The sequence below is a fragment of the Macrotis lagotis genome, chromosome 2 (genome assembly GCF_037893015.1).
Source record: "Macrotis lagotis isolate mMagLag1 chromosome 2, bilby.v1.9.chrom.fasta, whole genome shotgun sequence".
In the NCBI taxonomy this organism is placed as follows: domain Eukaryota; kingdom Metazoa; phylum Chordata; class Mammalia; order Peramelemorphia; family Peramelidae; genus Macrotis; species Macrotis lagotis.
The window spans coordinates 190,205,925-190,230,598 of NC_133659.1; the positions used below are offsets into that span (position 1 = coordinate 190,205,925).

At 41.1% G+C, this 24,674-nt stretch overlaps 1 protein-coding gene across 2 annotated transcripts in view; it reads left to right on the plus strand.

The window, feature by feature from the left end:
* Nucleotides 1-24,674, plus strand: part of PLXDC1 (plexin domain containing 1) — a 109,422-nt gene that overhangs the window by 3,920 nt on the left and 80,828 nt on the right. The window contains exons 1-2 of one of the 2 annotated variants that reach the window (XM_074224066.1): nucleotides 1,983-6,327; nucleotides 9,189-9,376. In XM_074224066.1, coding sequence (XP_074080167.1) covers nucleotides 9,242-9,376 — 135 coding nt within the window. In that variant the 5' untranslated portion in view covers nucleotides 1,983-6,327; nucleotides 9,189-9,241. Of the gene's footprint in view, nucleotides 1-1,982; nucleotides 6,328-9,188; nucleotides 9,377-24,674 lie in introns of those variants that run through there. The other variant, XM_074224065.1, reaches the window with a different exon arrangement.

The following is a 24,674-nucleotide window of genomic DNA, read 5'->3' on the forward strand; positions in this document are numbered from 1 at the left end:
CAGCAGTCTTCAGAAAATATAGGTTCATTAGTTTTTTCATTTATTTTATTGTGGTCATCTTGTAAATTGTTGGAAAGCAACAATTTACTGTCATTCACCTTTTTCCCCCTAACTCCTGATTCATAGTAAGAGTTTGTTGTTGGTTTGTTCACTCATTTCAGCCATGTCTGACTCTTTGTGACCCCATTTGGGATTTTCTTGGCAGAGATACTCATTTTTCAGATGAGAAAACTAAGGCAAACAGGGTAAAGTGGCTAACTCAGGGTCACACAGGTAGGAAGTATCTAAGACCAGATTTGAACTCAGGAAAATAAAACTGTCTGACTTGGTGCTCTATTCATTTTTGCCACCTAGATAAAGGGCAGGGAGATAGATAGATGGAGAAGCAATAGAGCTATGGCAGCAAGAGGCCTGAACATGGAGTCAGAAAGCCATTGGATGGATCCCAGTGTTGCTATCAATTTGATATATAACATGGTAACTGCTTAATAAGTAAATGCTTGACTGACTGTTCTCTGAGTTCTGCTTATATCAATCTTCTAAATCTGATCTAATTTCTTTATATTTGTCATTTCATATGATGTAATCATATCTCCTTATATTCATATGTCTCAGTTTGTTCAGACATTTCTTAGATGATAGGTACCTATTTTGTTTTCAGTTCTATGTCAATACAAAAGGAGCTCTGTCTCTGATTTCCTTGGAGTTTATGTCTAGTAGCTGTATTTCTGTGTTAGGGAGTATGTATTCTTTAGTGACTTTTTTAAATGTGATTCCAAATTATCTCTAGGGTTGGACAAATTAATGCTCCAACAGTGTATGACTGTGATTGTTTTCCCATGACCCCTTCAATATTGCTTTCTTAGCCAATCTGTTGATTGTGAAGCTAAACTCAAGAGTTGGTTTTATTTACATTTTTCTTCTATTGATTGATTTGGAGCATTCTTTTGTAAGAGTGTTGATCGCTTGCATTTTTTTGGGGGGGGGTTTAGGGTTTTTTTGCAAGGCAAATGGGGTTAAGTGGCTTTCCCAAGGCCACACAGCTGGGTAATTATTAAGTGTATGAGACGGGATTTGAACCCAGGTACTCCTGACTCCAGGGCTGGTGCTTTATCCACTGCGCCACCTAGCCACCCCTATTTCTTCTTTTGAAAACTACTTGTTCATATCCCTTGACCATTTATCTCAGTGACTGACTCTTATTCTTATAAGACACATCAATGCTTTATTATCTTGGATATCAGACCTTTACCAGGGAAACTGACTACAAATATTTTCTCCAGTTACCAACTTATCTTCTAATTCTACATGATGTTTTTGTGTAAAAGTTTTTCAGTTTATATAATAGAAATTGTTTATTTGATCTTACATCTATCCCCCTTTCATTTTTTCTCAAGAATCTATCTTCTTAGAAAAAAAAAGAATTTGTCTTCTGCTCATAATTGTATATGGTATCTCTTTAATTTTAAAATGATTTTTATATTTGTATATTTTATATCCATTTGGAGCATGCTGTGGCATATGGTGTAAGGTGCTGATCTAAACCTAATTTCTGAACAATTCCTTCCCTGTTTTGAAAGTAGTATTTGTTTAACACTTGTTTCACATATTAAGTACTTTATAATAAGTATCTGTTAAGTTGAAGTTGCCTTTTTAGCCTTTCCTGTGTATTTCATCTCCTCCCTTTTGTCATAGACCTTCCCCCTCAAGACTCAATATATTCTTCCTTGAGAGGTAGCTTCACGGAATGGAAGTTAGATTCAGATCCTGTTATTTTAGCAAAAAAAAAATGCTTCATTAGAAATAACATATCTCTACTTGCTCAATAATTATTTACATTTAAATTAATTTCCATGTATAAAATATAGCATACTTTTTTTTAAACTAACTTCTTAGGTCCACTTAAATTGTTATATTTATTCTCATTCACTTTGCCTGATAGCATCACAGTATTAGTATGTCCTTCATTTCTTTGGTTATTTTTTAAAATGTGCATTATTTCATAAAGTGTTTCTAGAGTTCTTTTTATTTCTCCTTGTATTTCTTAGTTGCTACTTTCTACTTTTGTCTTCTTGAAAAAGAACTTCTCTGCACCTCAGTTTTCTTATCTGAAAATAAGGTGATTGAACTAAATGATTATTAATATTTCTTTCAACTCTAAATTCCATGATGCTCAGACCCTTTCATCCCAAAAGCCTTTTCTTGTTGTAGCTGCCCCTAGCCCCAATGTCAATTTAGCAAGCATTTTATTAAGCCTCTCTGGACAAGACTGCAAAGGTTCCTATATTGATGGCTGCCAATGTGTATCGTTAAGGTCTTCTATCTTCCATAAAACTACCTAGATACTCTTTTGGGTAGGAAGAGATGAAATATGTGTTTTCTAAGTTGCAATTCTCTCTCTCTCTTTTTTTTTTTTGCAAGGTAATGGGGTTAAGTGACTTGGCCAAGATCATATAAATAGGTAATTATTAAGTGTCTGAGGTCATATTTGAACTCAGGTCGTCCTGATTTCAGAGTCGGTATTCTATCCGCTGTACCACCTAGCTGCACCTTAAGTTGTAATTCATTTAAAAAATTCTGTACCTGATGGGCATTGGCTAACATGAACATTTTCATATACATATAACAGGAAAAAAGAGGATTAAAAATGAAATCCTGAATATTTATTATGTAGAGTTTACATTTTAAAAAGAACACAATAAATTTAATTTATAAGAACAAGAGTAATCCTAATAGCTAAATGATCAAAGGATATGGACAGTCAGTTTTCAGTAGAAGTGTAAGCTATCTACAACCTTCTAAAAGAATTGTCTGAATCAATAATTATAAAAGAAAAGCAAACAAAAATAACTTTGAGATTTTGCTTTTAAAAGAAATCATACTTATTTATGTCTCCTTCTGAACCTCCTCCTTGTTCTCTTTTCTGCATTTTTAAAAAATGTGACAATGGTCCCTTTTTCTTTCTTTTCTTTTTTTTTTTTTAAAAATTCTGTCATCAGTTCTCCTTTTGCTTTCAAATCCCCCTTTCTTGTCATCAAAGCTGTCTATTCATTGTCATGGAAGGTTTGAGATTATAGATAGCCTGTCTGTGTTTCAAGTAGAGCCTTGGGATAATGGACAAAGATTAAGGTGAGACCAGAAAAAAAGATCCCCCCAAGATGCTGCCTTAGACCCTAGGGATTGATCCCTTCTGGATAAAGGTATCTAAGAGGTAGGATGAGAAGTCCTGTGGTTGATGTTTGAAGGCATTGTGGGTAATAGCTTGAGCCAAAAGATGACTGAGTCTGAAAAAGAAGACTGAAGGTTACTTAATCATAGCTGTGTAGAGAAGGAGACCCTGTAATTCCATCACAGCATTGAGGATTCTAGCCAATGGGAATGAATGAGAAGGATTGTGGTTAGACCCAAATAGGGCAGGAGATACCGGAAAGGGCTCAGAGTCAGGGATGGTAGTACTGTATTCTGTGTCTGGAATGGAGTAAGGACTCAGTTTCAATGATGGAGTCACCTTCTTGGGCCAAGGGGAAGACAATTGAAGTAGAATGCGTTTGTAAACAGAAGAGATTTTCCTTTAGTCACATGGTTTGAGGTGGAGAAAGTGAGTCACTTTCTCTCCCTGAACCTCAATTTCTTCATCCATAAGATGAAAGGTTTGGCCCAGAAGATTTTAAGGTCCCTTCTATGTTTAATGTCCTGTGATTCTTTAAAATGGTAACATAAAGATATGGAAAGACGAAGAATGTAAGAGAGATAAGTAGAGACAGGGTGATAGATGCATACAGAGGTTGGTTGGATGAGGATGGGCAAGGAGTAGGGAGAGAAGGGGAAAGATCCATAATTGAGTGTTTTATGTTTCCAGTAAGTTGGGTTAGAGTAGCTGGCTAAAGCATTAAGACCTGATGCTTCTCCCTTTCCTACCATTGCTTCCCAATCCTTCTATCTACTCAGGAAGTGACCTGAGATTCCAGGTTCTTCTGGTAAGAAAGACTTTAAAACAATCAAATCTTTCTCTTTTTCCTTCTCTCCATATTTATGAATTCCAAGAGGTAAGTGGGGGGCATTGCAGGAGAATTGGACTTGGACTTTCTTAAATGGGAGGGAAGACTTTAACAGAACCCTCAGTATTTCTCTGGAAGACAGATTTTGATGATCTCTGTTCTAATGATGAGGGTGCAAAATCAGAAATGGGAGGGGCTCAATGTCAAAGATTGTAGGGGAGCCAGGATCAAGGATTGGGAGCAATATCTTGGACTGAGGGTTTCTTGTCAAGGATGGTAATTACATTCAGTGTCAGAGATGAGGGCTCAATATTAAGAGATGGGGTAAAGTCTGGGATGGAACTCAGCACTGGGAATAAGAGGGCTCTATCTGAGATGAGGTAGTTCAGTGCATGGGACAGGGAGTTCATAAATGACATTTCAATATCAGAAATGGGGGCTTAGAGTCAGGGATGAAACTCAGTATTAAGAATGAGGGGATTCAGATTCAGTGTCAAATATGAATACAAAGCATCAAAAATTCATGTATTTCCAATTCTGGTCCAGTCTAGTTACCTAAAGAAATAGGGATATTCTAAAAACCCTCTATGGGGGAAAGAGGAAGAACCTGTGCCCTTCTTTCCAGGGCTTTAATCTCTTAGTTCTAGAACACCATTTTAGACTTTCCTTCTATTCTTCAAACCAGATATCTTCTCATCCTTTATCATTTTCCTCTTCCTGGCCTCCAGGTCTAGTCTGGATAAAGAGCAGAAGAGTTAAAGGGAAGAATACAGTCTAATCTGTGGATGGGACTGAAAACAAATAGTAGCTGATGCAAACTCACCCAAGAAGAAGGAGGGATTACAGGGGTGGGGTGCAGCTCTCTCCTGTGTTAACTAAATTAGAAGTCAGGAAGTAAAGAGACCCACTGTCAAAGCTGACTAGGCTGACCTGGGCCCCGTGGAGGAGGCACAGATAGAATGTCAGGGCTGGAAGATCACAGGAATTTTTCAGGAAGCTTTGGGGTCATCTAGTCCAATCCTCTTGCTTTATAGTGGGGGAAAACTGAGACACAGAGAGTAAGTGATTTATCCAGTTTATTGGTCCTAGAACCCAGATTTCCTAATTCTTGGTTCAGAGAACTTGGTTGTCAAGGTAAACTCAGAAGGGAGAGCCTTCTTCAGCTTCTGATCTATTCTGAGTCCAGCTGGTATGATATATAAAGGCAGAGCTGAGTAGTGAATTGTATGAAGGATGAGGAAAGGAGCTGTTGATAGATTTTGGGCTTGAAATGGCAGGGTCTGAGCCTACTGCCAGACTTCTCTTGCAATGGGGGGCAGATGACTTCTGAGGTGGGTGGGTGGTACTGTCATCAGGATGGAGACATCAAGCCCCAAAGCCAGTTGGATGTACTTCTAGGATGGCAGACCACTGGACAGGGTTGCTCCTTTCTCAAGTCTCTACTGCTCCTTGGAGAAGGACAAAGTAGCCCTCTCCCCTGCAAATAGGCCCAACTGTGTCTGGGTTAGGTCCACCTCAGGAATCTCAGTCCAAGGGAAATATGCTTGTGGCTGGTGGTGAAAGACATTGTGTTTCATGCTTCACACCATTGAATTTCAGCTCCTTCCATTATACCCACATTGGGGTGATAGTATAAGGGACAAGAAGAGGGAGATAGAGCAGGGGATTAGGAGGAATGGCTTATGGGGACTGGTGTGCTGGGGAGAGCAGAGAGACCCTGGGTTTTGTCCATGGGTTAATGGTCTGAAAAGCCTGGTGGGTCTATGTGTACACATGCCAGACATATGTGCCTACAGATGTCCTCTGGCACCGAGATTGCAGTTTTGGCCTATTCACTTAAGTGAGATTTTGGGCAAAACCATTTCATGTTCCTAGGCCTCAGTTTCCTTATTTATAAAAGAGAGTTGACCTAGATCATTTCTTTTTAGAATTTTTATTATATACTTAGCACATATGATGGGGCATAGCCAATGAAGGCTCAGCCCTGGGAGCCTAAGCGTCCTTTCCAAACTTCCACATGGGTACCCTGGACATGCTCCCAGAACTGAACCCTCATGGGTCAGTTCCTTATTACATAAACATCAACAAATGTGAATGTTTCAATATGCAAGAAAAGAACATAAAAGAAGATTATATATGAACCATGAATGTCTATTACATGCATTTTTAAAAAGTATATATTAAATGTAATACGTGATACCAATACTGCTTTGCTTGTTCCTTTCTGAATTTACTACAGATGATTCCTGAGGTCTCTCCTCATCCCAGTATGATTTTAAGACTCAGGATTAGGTCTGGGTTTGGCTGTTTATTAGCTGTGTTATCTTGGGTAAGTCCTTTAACTCTCTTTGAGCTAAAGGTTCCTCATCTGTAAAATGGGGAGAAATCCACTTCCCTCACAAGGTTTGTTTTTTGTTTGTTTTTCTTTTGTAAAGAAAGCTCTTTGTAAGGGTGAGTGTTTGTTCCTTTCATTCAGCACTTAGTATTTTTCTCAGCTTCTTCCTTCCTCTTCTGTCCCTTCCACTCTTAGCTGGCCTCTGCCCATACTGGCAGGTCCTCAACACAGACATCTTGGAGCTACATTGTTTGGGTTGTCTCCAGAGTGGCTTCGAAGCCCTCTCCCCATCCCACCTTCCTCCGGCCTGGGCGATATGCCTTCCCCTGGTGCTCTGCACATGCTTCCCTTCTGCTCTGGCTAACACCCAAGTTTTAGAGCTGAGCAAGGGAGCTCAGCCAGCTCCTTAGCACAAACAGTCCTAGTTGGGAGGAGCAAAGGGGCAGGGCTGACCCTGAGCTTAGGAGGCAGCTCCATGGCTCAATCCCCGTCCAGAGGGAAGGCACAGAGCCAGAGCCCCCTCTAATGCCTGTGAGCACCTTTGGGAAATTGGGAAAGGATAAGTCATCACTCTTTCCAGGGTTGGTCCCTAGCTCATCTAGGGATGGCCCCTGAGCATCTTAGGGGAGAGGGATCCCAGACCTCCTCTCTCCCTCCTTCCATCTTTTCTCTCTCCTTTCTCCAGAGTGGTCTTGTCCTTTCCTGGGGAGCATCTGGTTCTGATTATAGGAGAGAAGTGAGAACCAGCAGGCAGGGGCCCAACAGCCACCATCCGCCAAGAATGACTTAATTGAATAAAATATCTAATGATGAACCATGTTCCCCACAGTGGGGAACACTATCTTCTCCCCACCAGGCTCATCCCCATTCCTGTTCATATTCCTGGCTCCTGGGTCCCCATCCTCATCATCTCCAAAGAGATGACACTTTACATGGTCCAGTCCCCACCTATTGAAGAAAAGAAATAGTATTTTGGCTACATAGGGCTCTGATTTCTCAATTTCAAGCAAAGGTTGTTAGATGAATTAGAAGTACCTCAGTACTTGTTATCAAGGTTCTGATTCACCTGCCTGGTCCTTAAGTTAACTGCAATAAACAGATCTATCAAAGAATAAGTGAGAGGCACATATGGTAAGGTATGTTGTGCCATAAAAGGAAATAGCATGGAAATCTTGTTTTAATTGGAGAGATAATGAAGTGGGATATAGAATTCATTCATTTGTTTATTTTTGAAATGAGGTCTCCCTATCTCTTCCAGTCTAGAAGGGAAACAGCCACTCATAGACCCAATCTCACTTCTGATAGTAAGGGAGGAAGCTTTGACTGACTTCATTGCCAACCTTCATTTCTGGCAACTAGTGGATAGAGTACTGGACCTGGAGACAGGAGGTTTCATCTTCCTGAGTTCAAGTCTGGCCTCAGACACCTCTTAGATGTGTGACCTTGGCAAATCACTTAATTCTGTTTGCCTCAGTTTCCTTATCTGTAACATGAGCTGGGGAAGGAAATGGTAAACTACTGAAGTATCTTTGCCAAGAAAACCTCAAATGGCTCCATGAAGAGTCAAATATGACTAAAAAACAAAATTTCCAACCTGAGCTAGTTCACCCTTCCTCAGGCAGCCTTGTGGTTCCTCACTAGATGAGGCTTTACTATATTGGTGAGGATTGGTAACCTCAAGGAGGTTTAACCATTTTAGCTCAGAATTTCCATTCTACCAACTCAATCTCTTTCATAGCAGAAATTATAGGCATGTGCTTGCACACAAAAATAAATGTTGGATCTAGAAGGGATTGTGGCATATAGGATGCAGGATATCAAAACTGCTACAACATAGGAAGGAAAAGGAATAGGAGAAAAAGAAGGAAGAAGATAATGGAAAAGAAGGTGATCATTTCTCTGTAGGCATCACCTTGCTCATACGAAATAAAGGTGGCTGACATAGCCAACTGGTTGATAGATTGTCAGGGTCCTGGGTTATCTTACACAGGTTCAAGAGGATAGGGGAAAGTTTGAAAAGTGTTGTCAAAGACACAATCATCCTTGTGACTATCGAGTTTGTAATGTGAACCTTAATGAATAGATATGTTAACACTGTCTGGGAAAAAGAAGGTAGCAGGTCCTGCCAAAACTCCTGATGCAGGCACTAGTCTCTCTCTCCCACTCTTGAAATGTCCTGTAGCTAAAAGGTAAAAAGGCCACATCCTAAACTGGCCTTTCTGCTGTGTTTGCAGAGTCAATGGTGTTTCCAGAAGAGTTTTATCCCAGGATAGTTATGGCTTCAGAAATTCTGGTGCATCCTCAGCATCTTTTCCCATATGTGTTCCCTTATATTGACTGTTGGAAGTTTCTGGTGATTTTTTTTTTGTCAGACTAAGTTGTAAACTATCTGAGGTTTGGAGGCTCCCTTGGCCACAGGGACATGCACCCAATAAACATTTATCTCATGATGGTGGTCACAAAGGACTTCTCCAACTTTCTCGGATATTTCTGTGTCTAATGACCTAGGACTGACAGTCTAGTGGGATGAGAGGCTACTCAAACCATCTTCACTTTGTATGAGCCAAATGATGCCTAGAGAGAAGTGATCCACTTCTCACTTCTAATTAGTGAAAGTGACTAGTGTTCAAGTCCCTTCTACCTAGTTCCTGTTCTTTTCACTGTGCCATAATGAGATGCAGAAGTGAGGTGTTTTTTTTAAATAGGTTCAGCTTCTTTAGTTATATTTGCTCTAACTGAGCAGGCGGTGTCAGTTTATCATTTCAAAAGAATACATTTCCTCTCTGCCTCCTCAATTTCAAGATCAGTTTGGACACAAGATGGGACTGATATGACTGTTTTTCCTTCACTCCCAGGACAGGCACTAAGCAGAGGTTCAAGATGGGATGCGTGGAGTGAAGAAAGAACGATGGTGGGCTGGAGGAGGAGGGTCCGAGATAGCACCGGTAGGGCACCTGAACCAAATAGGAAACGGCTGAGCCAGGACCAACGTGGAGGCACCTTGGCTATCGACACATTCCCGGATAATGAAACAAAGATTGTGGTAAGTGGGTCACTGAACATCAGAACAGTCTTCCCAGAAAGACTGTTGACCCTATTTCTTTCCAGACTATCAAAATGGCTTGATGAGATGGAGGAGGGGTGGGGGGTGGGGCAACAAGGAAGGAAAAAAACTCCCAGATCTTGGAATTATATGTTTGATAGACACAAACTACAGCTATATATCCTTTCCAACCTTTTGACTAAGGCATTAATGTAATGCCCTTTGTTATCTAGATCTTTGCATTTCAGTCCTTTTGTCTGTGGAAAATTCTATGAAGGCAGATTCTCTGTCTTGTTTAGTTAAACTTTAAATCTCCCCCAATGCTTACTTAGTATAATACACAGTAGGCAAAGGAGGCATCTTGCCCAAAGTTTATCTGTGCCTTGCACACTTGCACCTTTCCTTCGCTTTGACCATATGTGCCTAGTGTTAGTACATCCAGGAAGTCAGAGTAGGGAAGGAAGTCTTGATACCAACATTTTCTCACTCACTCTTTTATCTAATGTCTATACACTGTAGATCAGGAGTGGGGAACTTTATTTCTGCTGAGGCCATATGGATATTTATAACATCATTTGTGGGTCATACAAAATTATCAGCTTAAAAATTAGCCCGCTATTATTTAGTCAAACATTTAATTGTTCACCCCTGAAAAATCTCCTAGATTTATTGAATTTCAAGTCCTGCCTGTGGTTACCATGGCAGCAGTACCAAACTAAAATGATTTCTAGAGCTAGACATTCTCCACCCCTGCTGCAGATAAAAATGTTAGACTGGTTGGCTATATTAGGGTCCTAGAGTTGTGTGTTTTGCTTAGTATGTACAATAAATATTTAGTTGTTGTTCAGTTATAATTCTTCTTGTAAGTTCATCAGTTTTAATTCAGTTGTAAAACCCCATTTGAGGTTTTCTCCTTCTCCAGCTTGTCTTTCAGATGAAGAACCAAGACAGAATTATGATTTGCCCCAGGGTCACAGAGTTAGTAAGTATCTGAGGCCAGATTTGAGTTTAGGTCTTTCTGATTCCAGCCTGGACCCTCTATCCACTCCACCTGGATGCTCAAATAAATATTTATTGAATTTGTTATGTTCACAGAACTCTATGGGGAAACATAAAATTGAGCTAAGTAAGATATAATCCCTTCCCTCATGAAACTTCCAGTTTAGCAGAGGATGAGACACAAATACAGATAACTATTATTCACAACATTACCTAAGTGCATTAGAGAGCAGAAAAACAATGTCAAGTCTAGAAGTGACCTCAAAGAAGGAAATTATGCAAAGAGGGAGATCATAGTAACTGGGACTTTGAGCCCTTTCCGGGTCTCTCAGGATTGCCTGAATCAGGGCCCTGTGTCTTTAATACTCAGCAGCAATAAGATTGATTCACCCAGTTCCAGAGAGTCAGCAGGCAACATTCTTAGTCCTGGGACATATATTTTAATTGCCTAAATATTTTTTTTTAAAGCCTATGAGAGCATTTCAGGACTAGAGAGAAAATTGGTGTCCTTTTCTTCCATTTTCCCCTGATGTTAGCAAGGACAAGAGCTTGTTCTGTCTCTGGGAATGCTGAAGTGGTTGTTATATTTCTGATTCCTGGGGATTCAATGGAGAAATCAAAATAATTTATAGTCATCTGAAAAAACTCAGCAATCTAAATCATTAGGGATCATGACTTTTTCAAAGAGCTCTCTTTTTTCCTTCATTCAGAGAATATAGGAAGCATGGGTGAGACTTTTTTTATGAAGGAGGGGAAAGTATTACTTGGGAATTTCCAAGGCATGGCACTGGAATATTGAACACTGGAAATATCCAATGTAGATAGGGTATGGGGGGTTGCCCCTTTGGGTTTGTAGCCTTCTCTCTTAGATCTCTCTTTTGAGAGACAGGAACATCCAAGTCTTATCTCTCCTAGCTCTGATCCTCTGTCTCCCTTAAACCATGCCCTTCTCTTCACACTGCCCCTCCTGTACCATATCCACCTGGAACCCTTCAGACTGGCTAGTGGGTCAATATTTACTGTCTACTTAACTAATATCCTCATAGAAGGGAGGTGGGATTGGAAAGAGAGAGGTTCCCTTGGCCACAGGGACATGCACCCAGAGACAGCTTTGACAGTCGATAAGAAAAGAACCTAATTAAGTCTAGTGTGCAGCAAAAAAGCTCAGTCCTCTGAGGTGCTGCTGTGGAGTGGGAGAATGGGGAGTAAAAGGATTGGAGGGGATTAGAGAGGCTGAGAGTGAAGTCAATGCAGCTGAGAGCTCAGCCACGAGCTCAGTCCTGGTTTACTGCCTCAACAGCACTATCACTATCACCACTACTCACCTGTGCTAGCCTTCCCATTTTTGTCTGTGTGTGTGTGTGTGTGTGTGTGTATGTGTATTTTGGATTTCATGGTGGTGAGCAAAGTAGGGGAGTGCTTGGACTTCCCAAACTATATTAAATACATCTGCGTTAAGATTCACAATTCAAGCCCGTGACACATGAGTGCCCTTAGCTCATATTTATATGCCATGAATATTGTCGGTCTTTTTGGTCTTCTGCGATTAAATTTCATAAGAAATGCATGTTTAAATTCCCATCAATCATTGTTGTCATTTTTCAGGTGTGTCCGAATTTTAATGACAGAGTGGGTGTTGCCTCAGTCAAACAGGGACCAGGAAAGACAGTTCTTTCTTTCTTTTTTTTTTTTTATGGGCAATGTGGTTAAGTAACTTGCCCAAGTTCATATAGCTAGTCAGTATTAAGTGACTGAGGTCAAATTTTAACTTAGGTCCTCTTGACTCTAGGACCAGTGCACTATCCACTGCAGCACCAAGATGCCCCAAGATATAGTTTTTAAAAGGCCAAGGTCTCTCAGGTCCATTTCCAGTCTCCTGATTCATATCTGATCCCTGGATCCAGGTGGCTCCAGAGGAGAAAGGTGACCCCCTTGCCCAAATTCAATTCACTTGCATGTCATGGTATCACTTGATATCATGGTCTTCTTCCATTGACAAACATTAATCATCAATCAACTGACCCTTTGTGACCCCATTTGGGATTTTCTTGGTAAAGCTACCAGAGTGGTTTGCCATTTTCTTCATCAGATGAAGAAACTGAGGCAAACAGGGTTAAGGGACTTGCTCAGTTCCTAAAAATGCAGATTAGAAGTATCTGAGGCTGGATTTTAACTCAGGGAGATGAGTCTTCCTGACTCCAGATCTGGCACTCTGCACAATTGTGCCACCTAGTCACTCTTCCCATCAGTGCATAGAACCTTTTTTATGAAGATTTTCTATAAGCTCTCCAAAGTCGAAGACCATATCTTATACCTCCTGTATTTCCCAAGGATATACAAGTAAATCCTAGACCATAAGCTTTAAGATCCACAAGAGACCTTAGAGATCACCTAAGCTAACTCCTTCATTCTAGGGAAGCTGAAGGATTCAAATATTTACCCAAAGTCATATGGTTAATTAGGATTAACATTGAAATTTTATCCCATGTCTTTTCACTCCAGATCCTAGGACACAGATATAGAGTTGAAAAGAATCATCATTTTTACAGCTGAAATTCTGACCTAGGAAAGTTAAATGACTTATCCAAGGTCATGCAGGTAGTAAACATCAGAAGAAGAATTTGAACCCAGATCCTTGGATTCCAGAGCTCTTTTCTTTGGCACCACTCTTTCTGTTTCCTGGCTGATCAGAGCAGCCTACAGGAGTGCTGGCTCCAATAGGAAAAGAGGATTGTTAAATTTTCAACGTCAGCATCAAAGGCTAGTAGGTAGCCCCACAGGGCAGACTTCCCTAGTGTCAGGAAGATTCATTTTTTTGAGTTCAAATCTGACCTCAGACATTCACTAGCTATGTGACTCTGGGCAAGTCACTTAACCTATTTGCCTCAGTTTCCTCATCTGTAAAATGAGCTGGAGAAAGAAATGGCAAACTATTCCAGTATCTTTTGCCAAGAAAATCCCAAAATGGCACCACAAAGAGCCAGACATGACTGAAAAATGACTGAATAATAAATCAGGACTTGATTTGTAAATTATCTAGAGTTAAGAAAGTGATGAGGAAAATGTTAATAGTTCAGTTATTGAGGCAGCTAGGTGGCTCAGTGGATAGAGTACCAGCCCTGGAGTCAGGAGTACCTGAGTTCAAATCCGGTTTCAGACACTTAATAATTGCCTAGCTGTGTGGCCTTGGACAAGCCACTTAACCCCATTTGCCTTGCAAAAGCATTAAAAAAAAATGATGCCTTCCACAAAACACCTCACCAGAGCTGTTTGTTAAACATTTAACAGCACTCCCTGCTAGCTCTCTCCTCACAGACTACTTTTGTCTCCCCCTTCCCTGATTCTTTCCCTTGTCCTCTTCTCCCTTGCCCCAGATTACATCCCCCTCCCCCCCATAAGTAATAAATTCTATGGAACCCAAAGACTAGAGTGCTGCAACTCTTCCTGTTATGCAACTTTTCTGGCCTATGAAACCCAATCTGGAGATTAGCATGGGCTGTATTTGTGAGAGCAGGGATAGAACGGGGGCAGGTGGAGGTGGAATCTAGGTGATGTAAGAGGTCACCACTGACATGAGGTGAGGGAGGGATTGGGGTGCTGCTTTTTTGGGGAAAGTTTCCTTATATTCTGGCAAATAACCCAATTCTTTTCCTATTTCCTCTAAGAGGAACTAATACACAGAAACACTTTGCCTGGGGGGGTTAGGGAGGACATCAATCCCTTCCCCATTTAGTGCCCTTCTACCCCTCAGACATTTGTGTATATGCTCATTCCCCCCAAATCACTCCTTTGTTAGAGGGAAAGGGAAAAAGGGCAGACTCTGAGAGACAGACTATGTTCTACACACTTAGGATACTGTCTTCAGTTCAGGAATTCAATAATCTAGGCTCTGGGGCAGATATAAATGTAAACCACACATAGACCTGCCCCTGAGCCCAGTGGGACTGGGGAACTCAACCTCTTCCTCACCACTATGGGGCCTGTCTCACTGCTAAGCATGCACCCTACCTTCGATCTTGGAGGGGAGCCTAAAGAAAGGAGTCAGACTCTTGTTTGAACTTACTATTTATACTCTCCCTATCCTAAGGATTATGCCTCCATCATCCATCTCTATAAAGGTAAAGTGAATAGATCATCCTGTGACAATCACAGGGGTGTTTCTCTTTTAGTCCTTGCTGGTAAGATTCTTGCCAGAGTGGTTAAGGCTGATCCTTAACCTGGAAGATGGTCACTTCCCTGAGAGCCAGTGTGGCTTCAGAAAGGTTCGAGGAACAGTCGATATGGTGTTTGCTGTCCAACAACTTCAGGAAAAATACCAGGAACAGAACAGAGATCTGAATAAAATATTTGTAGTTTTGACCAAGGCCTTTGATACTATCAGTCATTAGGGCTTATGGAAAATTGTCAAAATGTGGTTGCCTAGGGGCAGCTAGATGATGGGGTGGATAGAGCACTGGTCCTGGAGTCAGGAGGACCTGACAGGCCTCAGACACTTAATAATTACCTAGCTGTGTGACCTTAGAGAAGTTTGCCTTGCAAAAACCAAAATAAATAAATAAATAAACTGACCAAAATTTGGTTGCCCAAAAAAGTTAGTCAGTATTGTACATCAATTTCATGTGATTGCCTGGGTTCTGGATAGTAGATGATGCTCTCGAGATTTACCAGTCACCCATGGACTGAAACAAGGATGTGTACTTGCTCCCATGTTTTTAGCATGATATTTTCAGCCATGTTATTAAACACCTTTAATAAGGATGAACATGGCTCAACTGACGGCAAATTCTTTAATTTGAAAAGGCTACAAGCCAAGACCAAAGCAGAGGGAGTGTTGGTGCATGATCTTCTGTTTGCCGATGATTGTTTATTCATTGCAGCCTCTGAAGCTGAGATGCAACAAAGTATGGATTGATTCTCTGTTGCCTGTGCTAATTTTGGTCTAACAATTAATATCAAGAAAACAGGTGCTCCATCAGCCAGCACCACACCACCCATATGTGAAACCATCAATTACAGCAAATGGAGAAGTTTTGAGTATTATGGACCACTGCTTTTGGCAGTGTCTTTTCCAAGAAGGTACACATTGATAAGGAGATTGACACTCACATTGCCAGAGCTGGCTCAGTATTTGGGAGGCTCTGAGAGAAAGCATGGGAAAGAGATATTAGACTGAATATCAAACTGAAGGTCTACAGAACCGTTGTACTGACGTCATTGCTATATACCTATTAAATCTGGACAGTCTGCCAGAATCCTGTCAGGAAACTGAATTGCTTCCATTTGAATTATCTTAGGAAGATTCTGAAGATTATCTGGCAGGAGAAGATACTGGACACTGATGTCCTTTCTTGAGCTAAACTGCCTAGCATTCCAACATTACTACAGAGAGTGTAACTAGGAGGGGTTGGACATGTTAGAATGCCATTTGCTTGCCAAAAAAACTGTTTTATGGAGAACTCACACAGGGCAAGTGCTTACAAGGGGATCAGAAGAAGTGATACTGAGACACCCTGAAGGTCTCAATGAAGAAGTTTATAATTGATTGTGCAGCATGGGAGAAAAAGGCACAGGACCACCCAGCATGGCGTGTCCTCATCACTGAGGGTGCTGTTCTCTATGAGGAAGGCTGAATTGAAGCTCAAAAGAAATGTGACATATATCAGTTTAGAGCACTTACCCCAGGTGTTCACATGGACTATTTGTGAACAACCTATGATAGAGCATTCTGAGTTCATAATGGTTTGATCAACTACCGTAGGACACACTGTAATTTGGCTCAAACATAGTGATGTCATTTTGGTCTTCTTCAATAATGAAAGACAAGAATCAACCAATCCTGGAACCTTGGGGAAAAACATTTAAAACTTGGGTTTTAGAAAAATACAGTGTAGATCAAGTATAGTACAGTTATTTATTTCCTCTTTGCAAAAGAAGTGTTAAATACAAAAGACTCACAAGATGTATTGCTGAGGTTTAAGATAGACATCAATTGTAACTACTATTATACACTCACTTGAGTATAACATTAAAACATGAAATATCTTGCAAGACTTTGTGCTGATAATTCCCTTCAAGTCCTTGTACTCTGGTAACAATCATCTTCTTCAATAAATGCTGCCATAGTTGTCTGACTTCTCAATGAAGAACACTGGCTAGCTTGAACTCTCAAAATAGCCTCTGATGCTAGAAATTTTCATCTCAGGATTGCTACCTATACCCAGGGAAGAAACACAAAACCATAAGGGCAACTAGGGAATTGATATCCAATCTCAAACTCATGTAGATGATATGAACTGACTGCCACATGTGAGCAGTGTGCCATTTCACTAGGGTTGGGGAGGGCACCAGCCCCTTCCCCATTTCTCCAGGGAGAAACTTGAAGAGTTCCAGTATGCTGTGTAGATTGAGAGAGTAGCAGAGAGCATACTAGGTATGGAGACACCTCCTTTCAAGTACACTGAATACATCATTCCTCCTTAGTCAGTGGCTAAACCTCCTGATATGTATAGATAAACCCAAACCCCTTTGCTGCTATCACAGAGACAAGACACCAGATAAGACAATTGTTTCATCTTAGAAGACAAATCTCCCGAGACTTCAACACTGAAGCAGATAGAAAGAACCAAGACTGCTCAAGACATGCCTAATGGATTAGTCCCTGAAATCCCAAACCCAGCCACACAGAAGTCAACATCAGTTCCTGTTTTAATGAACTCTATAATCTGCTATAATCTGCTCAGGAAATATGGCACACATACACAATCTTGATACAAAATAATGCAGGCTAATTGCATTAAAATATTTAAAACAAAATTAAAGGTTTCCTGGAGATAGTATTAAACTTGGGCTTCAGAATTCAGATAAAACTCCAATAAGGTAGAGCAGAGAGGTGGGGGAAGGTCTCCAACTAGTACCAAGTGAACAGGTCTTTGTTCCAGGGCACAGATGTGTTGAAGGACAGCTCCCTTCTTGGGACAGTATCCTTTCATACTTTCTCCCCCCATCATCAACCTATTCTGTAGACCTAGGAACAAAAATCATCCCTTGGGGACAATCTGGACAGTGATCATAGTCTTGGTGGGTTGATCCTCTGTATTCCTATGTTTATAAACCCCATTAAACTGTTTTCTATGCTTCCAGGTCCCTTTTTCTCCTTTCCTTCCCTAACAACCAAATTCAATTCAGGTGCAGGTTCAGTTAATAACATCTCTGATCTCAGTTATTTTCATTTGTATTCTAATTATCTGTATTTTTTCTAATAGTATATATATTTGACATTTCTGTTATGCCTCATATTTTACATTTATAATTTCATTTGAACTTCAGAAAAACATTTGATGATAGGGTGCAAATGTGTTGAAGAGCGGCTCCCTTCACATTTTACATGTGAGGAAACAGGTTCAGGAATGTTAAGTGACTTGTTTATACCTAGTCAGTACCAGTGGGAGGATTTGAACTCTGATCTTTCTCACTCCAAATTCAACACATTCTCCAGTAGGCCATATTTCTCTTCCTTGCATATACTAGCTTACAAATTCCTCATGGGCAAAAATTAGGCTTAGTAGGTTTTGTTTTTGCTCTAACAGCATACCACAGGATTTTGTACACTAGAGGTGCTTAAAAAATATTTAAATGAGTGAAAACTATCTGATTTCTTGGTTTCATTCAAAGCAGCCAGGACAATGTGACGTCTACCAGGACAGGTGACATGTCCTCCTTGAGGCAATCTATTTAAATGTTGTTTAAAATAGAAAGATTTCTGGGGCCATTTCAAAAACAGTTTGAAGTGAGAAAGAGCACTGACTTTATTGACAGAAGGCTAAATTCTAATCTTAGCTCTGCTACTTATACTTTTTATGCCCATGGACAAGTTTCTTCACCTCTCTGGGCCTCAGTTTCCTCTTCTGTAAAAATGGGAGTTTGTATTGAATGATCTCTAAGGACCTATCATCCCCCAAATCCTATGATGCTAGGCCATCCCTGGCAAGATGGCCCATCATCTCTGGACCCCACTCCCTGTGATATTAGAATCTCTCTTGTCTAAAGGCAGAGTGCTTTTAGAATACCCTTCAAAGATAAGTCTTTTTTTTTGTCCTAGAATCACAAATTTTATGTTAAAAGGGACTTCAGGTCATTTGTTACCATCCACTTATTGTACAGAAGAGAAAATTAAGGCCAAGAAGTTAAGTGATTTGTCCAAGATCGCACAGGTCGATTTTCCCGGAGCTAAGATTTAAAATGCTATCATCTGGCTCCCAAGCCAGCATGCTACCTCTGTGTGGTGGGGAGAATGAATGGGCTTGAGAGCTAGTGGTCACTCTCTCACTCTCTCTGGTAACCTCTTCTCCTTGAAACTCTTAATGTCCCATATCCTGACACACACACACACACACACACACACACACACACACACACACACATAAACACGTCCAGTTCCAACACTCATAACTCCTTCTTTCCTAATGATTAACCATGGTTTTGAGTCATTCCCTGAACTGATCTGTTTCCCAGGATTTTGTTCCCTCCTACCCACCCACCTACCCTCTATAACATCCCTGGTGGAAACCAGAAACTCCTGCCTTGACTCATGCTTTCCAAGCTTTTTTTTTCAGTTGAGGCTAATCCTGATGACTTGAGAGACATGGTGTCTGTGGTGTGTGTGTGTGTGTGTGTGTGTGTGTGTGTGTGTGTGTGTGCGTGCGTGTGTGTGTGTGTGTGTGTGTGTGTGCGCGCGCGTGTGTGTGTGTGTGTGTGTATGTGTGGTATGTATATGTGGTGTGTATGTGTGTGTATGTGTGTGTGTGTGTGTGTGTTTTGATATGGTAGGTTATGTCTTACTATGTGTAGAGCATTATACCAAGTTCCAGAAACACAGTAACAAAAATGCAAGAAAAGGTCTTGCCTGTGGGAAGGGATGATGAGAGATGCTGAAACAGGCTGCAGCCTCTCTTTGCTGGGTTGCAGGAGGAAGGGGAAGGAAAAGAGAATCCCTAAATCTAGGAGTCTTCTGCCCAGACCAGTTTTGGTGAGGATAGACAAATTCAGTTCTACCCAGATTTGTAAGGAGAAGATCTGGATTTGAATGTTGACTCAGCTATCTTTCCTTCTCTCCCTTCCCTCCTCTCCCCTTGCCCTCCCTCTTTTTTCTCTCTTTCTTTCCCATCCTGTCTCCTTCCAGCCATCCCCTCTCTTCCTCTCCTTTGCCTTCCCTCTTTTCTCTCTCTCTTACTTTCTCTCTTCTTTCTTCCATCCCTTTCTTTTACTCCCTCCCCCCTTTTCTCTCTCTTCCCCTCTCTTTTTCTTTTTCTCCTTCCCTTCCTCCCTCTGTCCTCTTCCAGTCACCCACCTCTTTCTTTCCCTCCTTCATCTCTCATTTTTCTCTTTCATTTCCTCTTTCTTTCTTCCCCTTCCTCTCATTCCCTCTCCCTTTCTTCCTCTCTTTTTCTCCCTCCCTATGTTTCTCCCTCTCATGTCTCACATCTTCCCCCTTTCAAGGCTTATTCATTTTGCTTCTTGGGCTTCAGTCTCCTCTTCCACAAAATGAAGGTATTGGATTATATTAGTGGGGAAAGGCACAGAAAAGGAAGACTGAAGTCAATTTGGCTAGACCAGAGGGTATATAAAAGTACCAGAGAAGAAGTCTGAATTTTTTATTTTTTTGGTGGGATGTTAATAGTACCTTACTATAAAATTTGGGATGATGGGTTTTGTTTTGTTTAGTTTTGTTTTGTTTTTAGTTTTTGCAAGGCAATGGGGTTAAGTGGCTTGCCCAAGGCCACACAGCTAAGTAATTATTAAGTGTCTGAGGCTGGATTTGAATTCAAGTACTCCTGACTCCAAGGCCAGTGCTCTCTCCATTGTACCACCTAGCTGCCCTGGGATGATGTTTTAAATACCATATATATATTTTATGCATTTCTGAGTTTCTAAACTTTTTCTGTGTCATCTATGGCTTCCATAAAACTTCCCCAAAATTCTGGCCCATGATATATCAAAACTGTGATGGGAAAAGTTGAAATGGGGAAGGAATAAAGCAGTGGTAGAATCACTAAAGAGTGAGAGAGGGAGAACATTTGAGGATGACTCTATATCATATCCACAACAGAAATAGCAAAATGAGGAAGAGGTATGGATTTTGGGGAAAAGATAGTGAGTTCTGTTTGGGAAGTATTGAGTTTGACATTCCTACAGTACATCCAATTGGAATAGGCAGTTGGTGATGGAGTATTGGAATTCAGGAAAGATTAGGATCTATAGACCTGGGAAATCTCTGCTTAGAGAGAATAGAATCTGAGGGATTTGGTGAAATCAAATCAGGGGATGCAGCTGTTACAGGATAGACAGACAGAAGAGTGGTGTGGTGATCTGAACTGGACAAGGTTAGTCCTGGAAGATTTTCCTGGAGGAAATAGGGGGAGTTATGAATTAGGATTGGGAAAGAAGAGGGAAAAGACATGGGTTGGCATGGGGTAGGGAAAGAAAGCTGGTAAAAACCAAAGTAGAACTGTAACTAGCAATTTTTAGATCAGAGAAAGGAGCGTAAAATTCTTTTCAGTGACCTCAATGTTCTGTTGAGGAGGCCACTGGGTTGGTTGGGAAGGGGGATGGGATGAAGCAGGCTGAAGAAAATCTCAGAGCCCTCTGATGACTTCCCCTGACTAGATGCTAAGCTCATTTGTTTCTGTACTACTGAGGGACTGAAAATGCCAGTAGTACTCTCAGATTTTGGTTTCTGGGGACAAAGCCCCAACTGCCTCACTCTAGTTATGACTTGGCATGAATGACTAAATAGTTCAAAGTAGTCCATGCCTAGTAGAATCAGAGGGGAAAAGTTTAGGGTTTGAGACATCCTAAAAACAGGCAGCACTCTGGTGTAGAAGAGAGAATACTGGACTTGGAATCAGGAAGACTTGGGTTTGAGTCCCATTTGACAATCGTGAGTAACAAAAAAAGATCAGAGTATTTTTTAGGGAAGAAATTTTATATCTAAAATTGCTTCCAGTAGTGTTGCCTTAGAGAAATGCAAGTCCTGGTTCCCTTTCCCTCCCTAGAGCTAATTCACTTCACTCAGCATCCCATTTTTCACAAAGGGTTTCTCTCTTTCCCTCCCTCCTTCCCTCCCTCTTTCCCTCCTTCCTTTCCTTTTTCCTTTTTCCTTTCCCCTTTCCTTTCCCCTTTCCTCTCCTTTCCTCTCCTTTCCTTTCCTTTCCTTTTTCCTTTTCTTTCTTCTCTTTTCTTTCTTTCTTCTTTCACCTTCCTGATTAATGGATAAAGGTTGAGAGGGAATTTCTGCTTCTCCAAAAGCTCATTTTTGCTGCCATGGCTAGGGAAGGCCTAGCCACCCACAGGGATCTAGACAAGGGGGGGATTACACTAATGAAAGTTGGCAGTGAGAACATTGTCTCTCTGGAGAGAAGCTTGCCCTGGCTCAATTCTCTTACCATGCTGATTCCAGCAGCCACCTTCTGGCAACCTGATTAATGACCCATATTGGAAAGTTTGTTCCTTGCATTCCCTCCATCAGTCATGAGATTCTTTCTCTTTTCTACCTCCATGTGAATCTGGTTTCCCAGTTCATGCTCAGTCTAATCCTCCCATTATCTCTCTGCTCACTTGTATCTTCTCTCATAAGATCTGATTTTGAGATCCCCCTCTTCCAAGAAGACTTCTTGGATTAACCCCAATCTTTTTTACTTATTCCTTCCTCTTCATTTCCTTGGCATTGGTGCCTGCAGTCTGTACTTAGTGTTCCTTTGTCTGAATGATTTTATCATTGGGTCCAGAGCATGTTACCAATCTCATTCTCAGACAATAAACTCCCTGAGGGTAAGCAAATACTGTGTCTCTCCTTATAACCTGGGGGGGGGGGGTCCCTTAGGTCAGGGCTTTATTTCTGTTGCCAAACTGGAAGCTCCTTCCTTAGACCCAGAACTACAAGAAGCCAAATACTATGGAATTGCAGCTCTCTCAGAGGGTGTTCAGGATGGGGTGTTGGGAAATGGATAAGGAATATTTATTGATACTTTCCTAGAATGCCAGAATAAGTGATCAGCTGGTCCAACCTATTAGTCTTCCAGAGGGGGAAACTAATACCAAGAGAAAAATGACTTGCTCAAGGAAATAATGCAGCTCTCCTGTGTTCCAGTTCAGAGGTTTTTCTACATTTTCTCCTTTTTTTGTTGTCATTGTTATTGTTTGTCCTTCGTTCTTGTGAGGACCATGATATTAGGGACATACAAATGAATTAGATTTAAGTGAGGGAGAGCTGTGCAAAGTCACCAGCCTTACTTTCTTCTCTGGAGCCATCCAGGTCCAGGGATCAGATATAAATTAGGATGACTGGAGATGGCCCTGGATGCATGGGAGACTTTGGTCTTTTTAAGCTAAGATTTTTTTTTTAACATATCTCAATTTGACTAAGGCAAAGCCCATTCAGTGATTAAGGCTAGGTAAGAAATGAGGCAAAGAATCACTTCCTCTTACCTAGCACTGAATGGCAGAACCATGCTGAGGCCAAGAAAAGACTTAGATGTAATACAAGTTCACCTTGCCCCCAGGAATGATTGGGAAGAGTTTTCAGATCAGCTGTGATGTAAAGCTTACCAAACTGGGGCGACTAGGTGGTGCAGTGGATAGAGCACTGGCCTTGGAGTCAGGAGTACCTGAGTTCAAATCCGGCCTCAGACACTTAATAATTATCTAGCCCTGTGGCCTTGGGCAAGCCACTTAACCCCATTGCCTTGCAAAATCTAAAAAACACAAAAACAAAAAACCCCCCAAAAACTTACCAAACCAAGGTATTTCCCATGTCTGCTCAGTGATATTAAGAAGTCACTAGAAGGAGATGAGGAGAGAGGCTGAGCTTCACCAGGTACATAGGAACCTATGCTAGGCACATAATAATAATAAATAATAATGATGATGATGATGATGATAATGATATTTGTCCTTCATTTTCTTTTTTATGTAACTCTTTCTTTTTTTAATATTTATTTATTCTCATTTTGTACAATTTTTTTATATTTTATTAAAATATTCTTGCTTAAGAGTAAAGAAAATACCCCTCCCCTCCAAAAATATAGACTCACTTGAGTGATAAAGTAAAGGGGAGAGAAAAAGATTAAAATTAAAATAAAAACAGTAGTAATAATTGTAGATATGGCCAGGTGGCACAGTGGACGAAGCACCAGCCCTGGAGCCAGGAGCACCCGAGCCCAAATCCGGCCCCATAAACCCAAATATCACCCAGCTGTGTGACTCCATGAAAGCCACCCCAACCCCATTGCCTTGCAAAAAAACCAAAAAAAGAAAAAAAAAAGACCTAAAATAAAATAAAATAGTAAAATAGTAGGGGCAGCTGGGTGGCAGACAGAGCACCGACCCTTGAGCCAGGAGCACCCAGGTCCAAATCTGGCCTCAGACACCCAACGATCACCCAGCTATGTGGCCCCAGGCAGGCCACCCAGCCCCCATTTGCCCTGTACCACTGCCCCCAAATAATAATAATGATAATGATAATAATAATAATAATAATAATAATAATAATAACAAATGTGCTTCAGTCTGTGTTCCAACACCACCAACTCTGTTGCAGGTGGATCACATTCTTTATGATAAGTCCATCACAAAAGTTACTTCCATATTTTTCCACTGTTGCCATTGCTGATCGCAACTCCCTCCTTTCAGATTTCTCCACTACCATGTACTATATTTTCTCTCTCCTTTCACTGACTCTGCTTTAGGGTAGCTGAGTGGCGCAGCAGCAGACAGTTCCCTGGCCCTGGGGCTGAGAGGCCCTGAACCCCCATACCACCCCTTAGGCCCAGCATCCACCTGGCCCTATGGTCCCGGACAGGCCATCCAATCCCAGCCCCTTGCAAGAAGTAAAAAAGAAAATGTATTATATCTGACCACTCTCCCCCCATGGTCCATCCTCTCCTCCTTTATTCACATCCCCACCCCTTCCCCTTGCTCCCCGCTCCTTCTTACTCCAGATGCCTATACCCCATTGAGTATATATGCTGTTTCCTCTCCTAGCCACCTCTGATGAGAGTGAAGATTCCCTCATTCCCCCTTGCTTTCCCCCTTCCATATCATTGCAATAACTCATTGTAATAAAGAAAAAATCTTATTATATGAAATATCTTGGCCTATTCCCCCTCTCCTTTTTCTTTCTCCCATAACATTTTCCTTTTTTCTATTGACTCCATTTTTACACCATATTTTATCTTCAAATTCAGCTTTCTCCTGTGCTTCATCTATAAAATCTCCTTCTTCCTGCTCTGTTAATTGAGAAGGT